Raw genomic sequence first — 12,616 nt, forward strand, 5'->3', positions numbered from 1 at the left:
TGAGCAAAGAGCACAAAGCCCGCATTTTCTAAAATAAGGAAGCGCTTCGATTCTTAATTTAATTGGGATTTATTTTTGGTGCATTCAAGAGATTCTTTTAATATCCAAATTCACGCGATCCGTCGACGAACTGGATTAGTCCATAACTACCAGAGACCATCCAGTGGGGATCCTTTCTGGTTAGTGCCTGTGCAGCGCCGTCTCCCAGTCCCGAAATAATCTCACTTTTTACCCGTCGCACCACACAGATATTGCTTGGCAGGAAGCCACGGAGGCAGGTACTCAGCTCCATAGTGCTAGCCCAGCAAACATCTTGCAACAGTTTCCGGTAGTTGAGCTCTCCCTTAAAGATAACCAGTTTCGACTGCTGCAGAGATCTGTACAGGTCTGGATCCGTTTGAGTCATGCTGAAAAAATAATTAGGCGAAAGTGAATAAGGTAGGGGATATTTAGCTTTATCCACCGATCGCACCTGTGAAAAGCATGTGGCGAAGTCCAGAAATTTGAGGTGGGCGCCAATTCAAACTTGCCCTCGTCGAGGAACTGCATGAACTTCTTGCCCAGCAAACTGATGATGTAGTCCACGTGCTGGCTCAAGTACTGCAGGGTCCACTTGAAGTCCCTCTCTGTCACGTCAGTCACAAACCAGGGATGGGCCTTGACGTGGAAGCGTACTTTGGTGGCCAGTCCCTGCTCAAGCATGTATTCCGCCAAGATGAAATCGCTGAACAGCTCATAGCCCGCATTGTCCAGAATGAAGTCCACCTGCCGCGGCTTTTTCGAATTCGCGGTGTCCAGGCAGCGCCAAATCTCTTCCGACTGGTCGACGAGCACGTACTCATTGGTGGCTTCCACGTTCTTAAGCACCTTGAGGTTCAGCATATGGGCTACTGCCTCCGGGTCATTGGCTGCATCGTTGCAATTGCTCCACAAGTTGATCTTCAGCAGCTCATCGAACATTTTGGGACTGTGTTCGGGACGACGAGTGTACTTGGTCAGGGCCAACACGTCGTCCATGTTGTCAATCAGCGCCTGCTCCTTAATTTTGGCAAAGTAGTCGTATCCCTTGAGGAAGATGCTGTTCTCCACGAAGGAGTAGAGCTTGCGGTACAAATAGCACTCGGCGTTGAGAGAACAGCCGCGGTAGAAGGTGCGCTCGGCACTGGGCAGGTCGCCGAGGAAGCTGTTCCAGTCATCCTGATCGGGTTCTAAGGTAGGGATGAGTATTGCGATAAAGTTGGAGCCTTGAAACAGCGCCAAGACCCACCTGCTCCCTTGAAGTCGTGGAACGCCTTGTCCGTTTGCAGTTCGTACTTCAGCTGCGAAATCAGTCCTATAATGGTCTTCAGTTCGTCCCGCGCCGCCTGTTCAAAGTCGTTGGTAGCTGGGAAAGAATAAAATTAGTGTCTAATGGATTTTGTATCCTAATCAGAATCCTTACCATACAAAGCTACCAACTCGGCCTTCTCCCGGGTCATTGTGTCTATAACGGTGGTCAGCACCACAGGCAGCCTGTTTCTGAGGCTGTGGTAGGCGAAGCTCCGCTTGTATTGGCCGGACATGAAGGCGTTTAGCGGCGTCTGCAGGTCCACAATGTTGTACTTGGCGTCGAACGCAGTCTGGATGCCTCGCGGAAGCTTCGATTCCTTGGCTGTCGCTTCATTCTTTGTGCTTCCCTCAGTTTTTGAGTCGTTGTCCTTCGACGAGGATTCCATTGGTGTCATTTTTGTATGTTATATATATTATTAGTTATTAAATTTATATTATATTTTAAAAGCTTCCCCAATGAGGGGCACAATTCGACTAGTGTTGGCTAACGTGGGTCATACTGCGTTTATGCAGAGGCTCTGTTATGAAATTTAATTGTCAATGATCATGAATTATTATGATTTTAATAAATCATACAGTTAAATAGCCCACAAATAATTCATATCTTTACTTAATATAATTAAATATAAGTTAATACACAATTTATAATAAAAAATCACTAGATAAAACCGTATTCGTCGGCCCTTCAACTGCCGCCGTGTAAACTCATGCACAGTGCTGCAAAATGCCATCAACCCCCGTTGTCGTTTTTTAGTCCCTTTTCGACTTCCGCATCTGATTCACGACACCGCTCAACACTGCACCTTTATGGCAGCAGTTTTTTTTGGGCATTGAACGCGACGCGAGATCTGCAAAATGTTGAAAACGCGCGGAACGGACGACAACTAATCGCCCCGAACAACGGTTATATATTTAATATATAGAGGTGATCCGAGCCTAGGGTAAACCGCAACGCGGCAACCGCAGCCAATGCCTGCTGGCTGAATAGGAGCGCCCACCCACCCAGCGACTCACACACACTGACTGGGATCGGACCCACTACACACCCCGCACACACACATTCGCGAGGGAGCCCCCACTCGCACACCACACACACTCCGCACACACAACTGCGAGGGACGGGACACACACATCGCGATGTCGCACCTACCACTGCCGCTGTACGGCTTCGCGGCGTTCTTCATGATTTTCTGGTTCGGCACCTGGATGGTGCATGTGATAGCCATCTGCTACGGCCGCTACAAGCTGCACAAGAAGTCCTGCAAGCTGCCCACGGAGGCTCAGCCGCTGCCCGGTGTTTCTATTCTGAAGCCGCTGATGGGCGTGGATCCGAACCTGCAGCACAACTTGGAGACCTTCTTCACGATGGACTATCCTCTGTACGAACTGCTCTTCTGCGTTGAAGACAAGGAGGACCCGGCCATTCAGCTGGTGGAAAGACTCCTGGCCAAGTATCCCAAAGTGGACGCCAAGCTCTTTGTTGGCGGCTCGGATGTGGGCGTCAACCCAAAGATCAACAACATCCATCCTGGCTACATGGCCGCTAAGTACGATTTCGTGATGATCTCAGACAGCGGCATCAAGATGAAGGATGACACTCTGCTGGATATGGTCCAGAACATGTCTGAGAAGCATGCCTTAGTCCATCAGATGCCCTTTACCAGCGACCGCGATGGCTTTGCGGCCACCTTTGAAAAGGTGTTCTTTGGGACGGTCCAGAGCAGGATCTACCTGTCGGCGGACGTCCTGGGCATCAACTGCCACACGGGCATGTCATGTCTGCTGCGCAAGGCGGTCATCGATCAGCTGGGAGGTCTCAGAGCCTTTGGCTGCTACCTGGCGGAGGATTTTTTCATTGCCCGCGACATAACACGACTAGGCTGGAAGATGCGCATCTCCAGCCAACCCGCGCTGCAGAATAGCGGGCTGTGCGACATTGGCAGCTTCCAGGCGCGTCTTATCCGCTGGGCTAAGCTGCGCGTGGCCATGGTGCCGACAACCATACTGCTGGAGCCGCTCTCCGAGTGCATGATTCTGGGCGCTTTGGCCGCCTGGTCGGCCTCCGTGCTCTTCAGCTGGGACCCGCTAGTGTTCTATCTGGTGCACGTGCTCTGCTGGTTCCTCTCCGACTGGCTCCTGCTCTCCATTGTCCAGCACGGCTCGATGCCGTTCCACAAGTTCGAGTTCGTCATCGGCTGGCTGTTCCGCGAGCTTACGGGACCCTATCTGTTCCTGCACGCCCTGTGGAATCCCTCGATTCGCTGGCGCACCCGCACCTACAAGTTGCACTGGGGCGGAGTCGCCTACGAGCTGAACAGCCCCGCGTCCGATGCGGCCAACGCCCCGCTGGCGCCACAGCAGCCAGCGCCCACGTTAGCTGTGGCGGCGGAAGCGTCGACGACGGTTGCAGGATCATCAGGCTCGACGGGGGAGATGCTGATCTGCACGGGCGCCAAGCAGCGGCTGCTGGCGTCGTAGCAGCAACTAGTTAAGTTTGTTATTTTGTACTCTCAGCGTCTGGTATTAGTAGTATTATTAGCTGAACCTTAGTCACTACGTAAGACTAGACTTAGAGCTGTAAAAAGAGGATGGCGAGGACGATGGACCTAGATTAGATTAGACAACCCGATCGAAGATCGATCGAGATTGCGTTGAGATGTAGGGCTTAGGCTCAATCCGGACCAGGTACAGTTTGTTGGCTTCGCGTAAACTGGTTAACGATGCTTTGTGTATATAATTATTACGTATATATCGTGTGTGTGGGGGCAGCAGCCCCTGCACAGACGTTATAGTTAGCCTTATGATCGTTCCCCGCTTTTTGAATTGTAATTACTTAATTTATTTTTCGTCCCAGCACCTTAGTTGAATATTGTTATCGGTTAAGCCTCCTACATTTATGATTACGTTATAAGTTCAGTTGAGTTGTTTGTGTTTTGTGGTTCTTCCGCTCTTTGTTTTTGCCTCAGCTTCTGTACATAAGCTCCGAAAATGGAAGAATGCCATTGAATAAATCGAATCGAAACGAATGAAAGGAAAGCCATTAGGTTCTGATTGATTGTAAAGTTCGCTCCGCAAGGTTCATCGTTATCAGTGAGTCATAAGAGCGCGGGATTTGACCAAATAGCTGGGAAATATTGGATGACTCATCGCTTTTGCCCTCAGTTTTTAGCGTAATTAATTTCGTCGCACTTTTGACTCGCTTGCCTGTAATTATAAGTGATCCCATCTCTGGTCTATGACCAAGTGAGGCGAGAGGTGATGGGTCAGCCGGGAGGAGAGCATTAGATCCGGCGCCAATGTTGAAATAGAGCTTTCCACGATCACATGATCGAAGCGGATTGTTCTCGACGGAAAATTCTTTCGATTTTGTGTGAGAGAGCAGAACCTTATCTTAATGGACTTAAGCCATAACAACAGGGCGGCGACACAAACATATTTATGAATTAAATGACTCGCAGACAGACGGAGGATGGGGAGTTGGCATATCAGGCGAAGCAGGAAAGGAGAAAGACGATCGTGGCTTTTGGACCAAGGCCAGCAGTGGCAACAGCAGCTTACGGCTTAAGTAAAAACAATTAGGGGAAACTATAAACACGGACTGCAGCTTTGACTCCAAAAATGGGTGAAAATGTGTGCAATTAAATGTGGAATGGAATGACGTACGTTCGGGAGAACAAGGAGTGCTGGCTCTGGAATTATGTAAATTAATCAATACTTATCAATGGCCCAAGGCACGGCATTCCATTTGAATTTTCCTCAGTTAAGAGATTAGATAAAATTCTTTGTCGTCGTTTTTGCCAAGCTAATTCGGACCTTAGTGCTAGAGCGTAACTATTAAATAATTAATTAAGGCTAAAGCTAGTCAACAAAAACAAAAAGAAAATATTAAATACAATATGATGACCAACATAATCGGTTGTTTGTTTACTTTCGTGTGTAATTCAAATTTATATAGGTTCTCGGGGCTAATGATAAGGTGACATCGAATGAATCACCCGCTTGGCTGGTTGGCTTTGTGATTTACAATTCCTGGGTTTTCTCAATTATGATTACGCGGAGGGCCAGTGCCGAGGAAGATATCTAATCATGTTTGGAACGGGCACGTGAGCGTCAGCATGACCTCTCCCGGGAAAGGGTGCGGCAGAGAAATCCGAACAGAATAGGAAGAGGAGGACACGGCATGGCCGTTTCCCTCTTATCTATACGAAAAGTGTGCTGAAGATATATATAGTGGGGGATATATTTTCATTTATGTTAGATAATGAAAACTATTTTAAGATTGCTGGGCTGCTTGGTGATAAGCTATACCTAGAACTACGCTATATTCAAGTGTATCACCTAATCTTCGAAAGTAAGTAATAACACTTCACGAACAAACAGTCCTAATGTTTTATGTTATCTTTAAGTAAATTTCGAATTCAACGGTCGATTGACGATCACAGTGAATCGATAACTGTAGTTATAGCTATCGCTAACCAAAGAATTCTTGCTTTTTTCGGTTATTCAAATACGACCACACTACTCGAAAGCTCAAAATTCGCAATAAAATCTCAAACAAAGGTATTTGGCTATTATTAACCGTTCAATTCATTAATTTACACAAACAACTAAACTTGACATTGCAAACTGTGTTGATACGTGTTACTAGTGTTCGCAAGGTGCTGGGAAAATGAAAACAATTTTCCGACAACTTTGTTGCATCGTGAAAAATCCATAGAATGCGCAGAAAGTGTTTATCAGTCGTCACACGCACACACTTGCAGCAGCGCCTTCGCGAGAACCTGTGAGAGCGAGAGAGAGGACACAGCTGTCGCCGGTGCATGTTTGGTGTGCGTGTGTGTGTTGTGCGTGAACTTGAGTGGGAGGCGGAAATATTGGAAAAATTCTTTCGCCTTTTTTCGGTTTGTTTATGTTTAACAGTTGTGTGTATTGATTTTTAACAGGCCACCCGATATTTTAGTGCTTACTTAGTGTTAAAAGTGTTTGCAGCTGGTTATTTCCCGTTTCCAAAGATTTTCGCCGCTATTATTCAGTAATTAAAGTGAAATCGCACGATTTAATGATAGATAACTGTTCTGGCGAATAATTATGTGAAAGCTAAGCTTGTTAAAACTAATGAACACAAGCATCATTTTTATTCACAGCTTTTTATTAGTTAAATCCTAACCAGAATCGGAGTTAAATCTAAATAAACTAGGTTTAAATCTAGGCGCTGTTCGCGGCTACTATCAGGTGTTTGCTTAAAAAAGTTAAAAGCAGGATACCTTAACTTAATTTGTGGGTAGTTAGATGTTGAATAAACAACAAATTTACTATATCGTAGCTGGATCGACTCTCCTTCACTGCGTTTTAAGCTTCTGGCAAGGGAAAGATTGTGTAATCCTGAAATAACAAAGAATTTATTGTAAATAAAATATATTTTTTATTCCCTTATAAAAATTTCAAAAATTTGAAGTAGAAAATTTAAACTCAAACACTTTTTGAACGTGTGCAATTTTTAAAAAGTTTAGCGTCTTTATCTAGGATATTATGAAGTCCAGATATCTCATACACACATTAAACAAGTATAAAACCAATACACCCACTTTAATACCCATGTAATACACCCACAATTAACGTTCCACGTTTCCACAGATGTCTTAGCCGCGTGCCCTTGAATGGAACTGGTCGCTAGAAGCTTTTGAATTGCAGACATCAAAGGATCAGACCTTATACCCCCAGGACAACACAATCTTTCTACAGATCGTTCAAGAAGATGGCCATGTCCAAGGTGATTCGGGTTCTGGAGAAGTCTATAGCGCCTTCGCCGCACAGCGTCCTCCTGGAGCATCGACATAAGAGTGACAGCATCCTGTTTGAGTCGCATGCGGTGGCCCTGCTCACCCAACAGGAGACGGACGTGATCCGGAAGCAGTACACAAAGGTTTGCGATGCCTATGGCTGCTTGGGTGCCCTTCAGCTCAACGCCGGCGAGAGCACCGTCCTATTTCTGGTCCTCGTCACTGGATGCGTGTCCATGGGCAAGATCGGTGATGTGGAAATATTCCGGATCACGCAGACCACTTTCGTTTCGCTGCAAAATGCGGCGCCCAACGAGGACAAGATCAGTGAGGTGCGCAAGCTCCTCAACTCTGGGACCTTTTACTTTGCCCACACGAATGCTAGCGCCTCGGCATCTGGCGGTTCCACCCCGCATCGCTTCGATATCACGCTTTGCGCCCAACGACGCCAGCAGACGGAGGAGACGGACAATAGGTTCTTCTGGAACCGCATGATGCACATCCACCTGATGCGCTTCGGCATTGATTGCCAGTCCTGGCTGCTGCAAGCCATGTGCGGCTCCGTGGAGGTACGCACTGTCTACATCGGAGCCAAGCAGGCCCGGGCGGCCATCATCTCGCGGCTGAGCTGCGAGCGAGCGGGCACCCGGTTCAATGTGCGTGGCACCAATGACGAGGGCTATGTGGCCAACTTCGTTGAGACGGAGCAGGTGATCTACGTGGACGGCGAGGTGACCAGCTATGTGCAGACACGCGGTTCAGTGCCACTCTTCTGGGAACAGCCCGGCGTTCAAGTCGGATCGCACAAGGTGAAGCTGTCGCGTGGCTTCGAGACATCGGCCGCGGCCTTCGATCGCCACATGAGCATGATGCGGCAGCGTTACGGCTACCAGACTGTGGTCAATCTCTTGGGCAGCTCCCTCATCGGCAGCAAAGAGGGCGAGGCCATGCTGAGCAACGAGTTCCAACGACATCACGGCATGTCTGCGCATAAGGATGTGCCGCATGTGGTCTTCGACTATCATCAGGAGTGCCGGGGCGGAAACTTCTCGGCTTTGGCCAAGCTCAAGGAACGGATCGTCGCTTGTGGGGCCAATTACGGTGTCTTCCATGCTGGCAGCGATGGACAGGTGCTGCGCGAGCAGTTTGGCGTTGTGCGAACCAATTGCCTGGATTGTCTGGACAGGACAAACTGCGTGCAGACCTACCTCGGTCTGGACACGCTGAATGTGCAACTGGAGGCCCTGAAGCTGGGTGGCAAGCAGCAGAATATCTCGCGATTCGAGGAGATTTTTCGCCAGATGTGGATAAACAATGGCAACGAGGTGAGCAAGATCTACGCCGGCACTGGTGCCATCCAGGGAGGCTCTAAGCTGATGGACGGAGCACGATCAGCGGCCAGGACCATACAGAACAATTTGCTGGATAACTCGAAACAGGTGAGTCTTCATTATCTACGGAAATGAGCATAATAACCCCTACTGTATCCACCTTTCAGGAAGCCATCGATGTGCTGCTAGTGGGCTCCACGCTAAGCTCGGAGCTGGCCGACCGGGCTCGTATTCTGCTGCCCTCGAATATGCTGCATGCTCCCACTACCGTTCTAAGGGAGCTCTGCAAGCGCTACACCGAGTACGTGCGTCCCCGGCTGGCCCGCGTGGCCGTGGGTACTTACAATGTAAACGGCGGCAAACACTTCCGCAGCATCGTTTTCAAGGACTCTCTGGCCGACTGGCTTCTCGACTGCCACGCTATGGCCAGATCCAAGGCCCTGGTTGATGTCAACAATCCGTCGGAGCACGCCGATCATCCGGTGGACATTTATGCCATTGGTTTCGAGGAGATAGTGGACCTCAATGCCTCCAATATCATGGCGGCAAGTACGGAAAACTCCAAGCTGTGGGCTGAGGAGCTGCAGAAGACGATATCGCGGGACAATGACTATGTGCTGCTCACCTATCAGCAGCTAGTGGGAGTGTGTCTTTACATCTATATTCGCCCGGAGCATGCACCGCACATCCGGGACGTGGCCATTGATTGTGTGAAGACAGGCCTGGGCGGTGCTACCGGCAATAAGGGCGCCTGTGCCATTCGCTTCGTCCTACACGGCACCTCCATGTGCTTTGTGTGCGCCCACTTTGCGGCCGGACAATCTCAAGTGGCGGAAAGGAACGCCGACTACGCGGAGATAACTCGAAAGCTGGCCTTTCCTATGGGCAGGACACTCAAGTCGCACGACTGGGTCTTCTGGTGCGGCGACTTTAACTATCGCATCGATATGGAAAAGGACGAGCTGAAGGAGTGCGTCCGCAACGGTGATCTTGCCACCGTCCTCGAGTTCGATCAGCTGCGGAAGGAGCAGGAGGCGGGCAATGTCTTCGGAGAGTTCCTCGAGGGCGAGATCGGCTTCGATCCCACATACAAGTACGATCTGTTTAGCGACGACTATGACACCTCGGAGAAGCAGCGTGCTCCCGCTTGGACGGATCGAGTGCTTTGGCGCCGCCGTAAAGCCCTCGCTGAAGGAGATTTCGCACCCTCCACTTGGAATCCCGGCCAGCTCATCCACTATGGCCGTTCGGAGCTGAAGCAGAGCGACCATCGTCCCGTGATAGCCATCATCGATGCAGAGATCATGGAGATCGATCAGCAGCGCCGGCGTGCTGTCTTCGAGCAGGTGATCCGGGACCTGGGACCGCCAGACTCTACGATTGTGGTCCATGTACTGGATTCTGGGTCTGGACAGGGCGAGGAGGATGGACCTACCATCTACGACGAGAACGTGATGTCGGCCCTGATTGCCGAGTTGTCCAAGATGGGCGAGGTTACCCTGGTCCGCTACGTGGAGGACACCATGTGGGTGACCTTCCGGGACGGAGAGTCTGCCCTCAATGCAGCCGCCAAGCGGAGCACCCAAGTATGCGGACTGGAGCTGGTGCTGGAGCTAAAATCCAGCGACTGGCAGCATCTGGTGGACAGCGAAATAGAGCTGTGCACCACCAACACCATTCCGCTGTGCGCCAATCCCTCAGAGCAGGCACAGCTCCTGCAAGCCCTTACGCCCGAGTTGCCGCAGCGGCCGAAGCAACCGCCTACGCGTCCTCCGGCCCGGCCGCCCATGCCCATGTCGCCAAAGAATTCGCCACGCCACCTGCCCCATGCCGGGGTCATCAGCATTGTGCCCAAACCGGCCAAGCCACCGATGCCGCCGATGCCAGCTCAGCCATTAACTCAACCCCTAATGCCGGTACCTATGCAGGCGCAGCAGGCACCGCCACGACCACCGGCAATGGAAAACAACACGCCATCCTCCAAATCGCAATCGCCCACGGAACTGGCCTCCGCCAGTTCTTCGACATCCTCCTCGGGCAAGGCCTCACCCACGGCTCCAGCAGCACCGGTGGCCATCCTCTCTGGACCACCGACACCGCCACGTCAAATGCAGAGTAAGCAGGCAACGCCAGTTTCCACGCCCACGCGTCAGGCGCCGTCGCCCAAGGAGCAAATGCCACCGGCTTCGATCGACACCGCGTATGAGACCGCCAGCAATATTTACGAGGAGATCCAGGAGGATGTGCCGGTGCCAAGGCATCCACCCCCGGCTGGACCGCCCCCAATGGGGCCGCCGCCGCCTCTGCCCAATCGTCGCGGTCCGCCACCTATACCAAATAGAAGCGGCAATGCACCGCCGCTGCCTACGCGACCCGCCAACAACTGAGCACGCACAGGGGGTGAGTATGCATCCCTAATGTATACCGAGAGGGATCTATTTAATATTCTTCTCGATGTGCATCCCCAGTGTGAATGGAGTCCTTGAAGTGAGTGAAGCTAATATTATTTCTTGATCCTTTCAGCTCGCGCTGTCTTGCACTCCGATTGCATTCCAAATCGCTGTATTTAAATGTTAAATATACTCGAATATATTGGGCCTGGAACCCCCGGCAATATCTGCACTCCGAATGGAATCTGCGTTACCTAGTGTATTACCTGTTTGATTGTTTCAAAGCCAACTCTAAACGTTAACTAATTTAAATAATTTAATTAATTAGTTGCATAGATGGAGAACCCCATAGATAACTATTTGATTTGCGCACTTTTTGTACTTGTTTAGGCCCAGAGACAAACTCCAACACCCAGATTTGCCGAGGACGAACAAAAAGAAATAATGAACTATATGAGCGACAAAAGTATTAAACTAATCTGCATAAATGTATAATGTTTAAATGAATTATAGCCGTACTAGTCAATTTATGAAATAAATGCATTGTTAGAGTGGCAAACAAAAAACCAACTGGGAACTCTGGCACTCGTGTAACAGCAGCAGATGCTCCCAATACAGCATATATATCCATTGTTATTGTACTAATATTGCATAGATATTACATATTTATTCCACAAACACACACTGTTAATCGTTCGAGAGTTTGAGGATCCTCCATCTTCATTTGAGTTGAAATATTAATGAAATTGCTTGAATTGTTTAAACGTTGAAATTATACCTAAGACGGAATTAATCCCCGACAAAACACAATTAGCAATACAGAATATGTAATAATAAACCAGTTGGAATGCCGTAGATGCGTCACTCCAACCACATGATACTCGCTAAAAAGATTTACTCACCTTGACTAATTGAATTCTCCTAGAAAAAGACCTTATTTCATGATATACATTTTTTATTCATGGATTTAGCTTGGAAATCCGAAACAGAAACTTAACTTCAAAGCTTGGTATATCTCTAGGACATGACTGAATGAGCTTAAGATACTACTTCCTATCCGCCGCTCCCTTAGAACCACTTGGGCATGGCATCATGGGGAAGGTTCTTGTGGTTGGGCAACGCTGTGCACGGACGCTGCTGACGCCAGAATTCTTGTCGCTTGTTGAGAAACTCCACCGCCTCGCGGGCATAGGTCGAGATGCTCTCGGTGTGGGTGTCGGCCCGCACCAGATCCGGATGCAGCAGCAGCTTCTCCAGATACTCCTTGTCCACGCACAGTTCGCCCAGCAGCTTGCGGGCATTGCGGCGCTCCAGATCAGCTCGGCTTGGCTTCTGTCGTACCCTGGGCGTTGTCTCCTCTCCAGACTTGCCGCGCGACTTGCCACTCTTCGGTGCCGAGGCGCCAGGAGTGGGAGCGCCTGGCGCTGGACCCGGCTTGGTGCCGATGGTGTTTTCGATGGCCTCCTGCGTCTTCTGTACGCCCAGGCGGAAGGACGCTAGCTCGGGACGAGCACGCAGTCCACGATGGAAGAACATGAGGCTCTGCTCGAACTGACCCAAGTAGTAGAGGGACTCGGCCTTCTGGTATATGGCCCTTATGTTGTTCTTCTCCTCGCCCAGAGCCGTCTCCGCATCCTGCAGTGCCTTGGATGCCTCGCCCAGCAGCAGGTAGCACTTGCTGCGCGAGATCAGGGCGTTGATGTCGGTGCCATTCAGCTCCAGAGCCTGCAAAGAGGACAAAATATGGACTGGTGAGTGCTTGAGAGGAACAAATTGAGTCTTTTAG

The 12,616-nt window shown here is 49.9% G+C and overlaps 4 protein-coding genes across 6 annotated transcripts in view; 2 read left to right on the plus strand and 2 right to left on the minus strand.

Moving 5' to 3' along the window:
- Nucleotides 1-50: 50 nt before the first annotated feature.
- LOC110177702 (damage-control phosphatase 1) lies at nt 51-2,354 on the minus strand. The gene is made up of 4 exons (XM_020944528.2): nt 1,442-2,354; nt 1,268-1,384; nt 473-1,208; nt 51-407 (listed from the first exon to the last, which is right to left on the minus strand). Exons 1-4 carry the CDS (start codon nt 1,722-1,724, stop codon nt 98-100), a joined length of 1,446 nt encoding a protein of 481 aa, XP_020800187.2. The 5' UTR covers nt 1,725-2,354; the 3' UTR covers nt 51-97.
- GlcT (ceramide glucosyltransferase) lies at nt 2,088-5,241 on the plus strand. Its single transcript, XM_020944527.2, has one exon. The coding sequence runs from the start codon at nt 2,467-2,469 to the stop codon at nt 3,805-3,807; it is 1,341 nt and encodes a 446-aa protein (XP_020800186.1). The 5' UTR covers nt 2,088-2,466; the 3' UTR covers nt 3,808-5,241.
- Nucleotides 5,242-5,811: 570 nt separating this feature from the next.
- Synj (synaptojanin) lies at nt 5,812-11,721 on the plus strand. Of its 2 annotated transcripts, none has more exons than XM_020944612.2 (4): nt 5,812-5,889; nt 6,964-8,548; nt 8,608-10,840; nt 10,964-11,721. In XM_020944612.2, exons 2-3 carry the CDS (start codon nt 7,085-7,087, stop codon nt 10,825-10,827), a joined length of 3,684 nt encoding a protein of 1,227 aa, XP_020800271.2. In that variant the 5' UTR covers nt 5,812-5,889; nt 6,964-7,084; the 3' UTR covers nt 10,828-10,840; nt 10,964-11,721. The 2 variants fall into 2 exon arrangements, with proteins under 2 accessions (XP_020800271.2, XP_020800272.2); XM_020944613.2 differs by having other exon boundaries at nt 5,831-6,230.
- Nucleotides 11,722-11,767: 46 nt separating this feature from the next.
- Nucleotides 11,768-12,616, minus strand: part of LOC110177791 (outer dynein arm-docking complex subunit 4) — a 29,582-nt gene continuing 28,733 nt past the window's right edge. For both annotated transcript variants that reach the window (XM_020944661.2, XM_020944660.2), the window contains exon 2: nt 11,768-12,555. In XM_020944661.2, coding sequence (XP_020800320.2) covers nt 11,899-12,555 — 657 coding nt within the window. In that variant the 3' untranslated portion in view covers nt 11,768-11,898. The remainder of the gene's footprint in view (nt 12,556-12,616) is intronic.

This window comes from Drosophila serrata, unplaced genomic scaffold (genome assembly GCF_035046125.1).
Source record: "Drosophila serrata isolate PLE 108 unplaced genomic scaffold, ASM3504612v1 contig_165, whole genome shotgun sequence".
Lineage (NCBI taxonomy): Eukaryota > Metazoa > Arthropoda > Insecta > Diptera > Drosophilidae > Drosophila > Drosophila serrata.

Excerpts from the sequence above, each read along its gene's own strand:
- LOC110177702 (XM_020944528.2), bottom strand. The coding sequence starts at position 1,724 with ATGACACCAATGGAATCCTCGTCGAAGGACAACGACTCAAAAACTGAG. Across the intron at positions 1,385-1,441 it reads CGAGTTGGTAGCTTTGTATG|CTACCAACGACTTTGAACAG; the intron begins GTAAGGATTCTG and ends ATTCTTTCCCAG. Across the intron at positions 1,209-1,267 it reads CCACGACTTCAAGGGAGCAG|AACCCGATCAGGATGACTGG; the intron begins GTGGGTCTTGGC and ends TCCCTACCTTAG.
- Synj (XM_020944612.2), top strand. The coding sequence starts at position 7,085 with ATGGCCATGTCCAAGGTGATTCGGGTTCTGGAGAAGTCTATAGCGCCT. Across the intron at positions 8,549-8,607 it reads TGCTGGATAACTCGAAACAG|GAAGCCATCGATGTGCTGCT; the intron begins GTGAGTCTTCAT and ends TCCACCTTTCAG.
- GlcT (XM_020944527.2), top strand. The coding sequence starts at position 2,467 with ATGTCGCACCTACCACTGCCGCTGTACGGCTTCGCGGCGTTCTTCATG.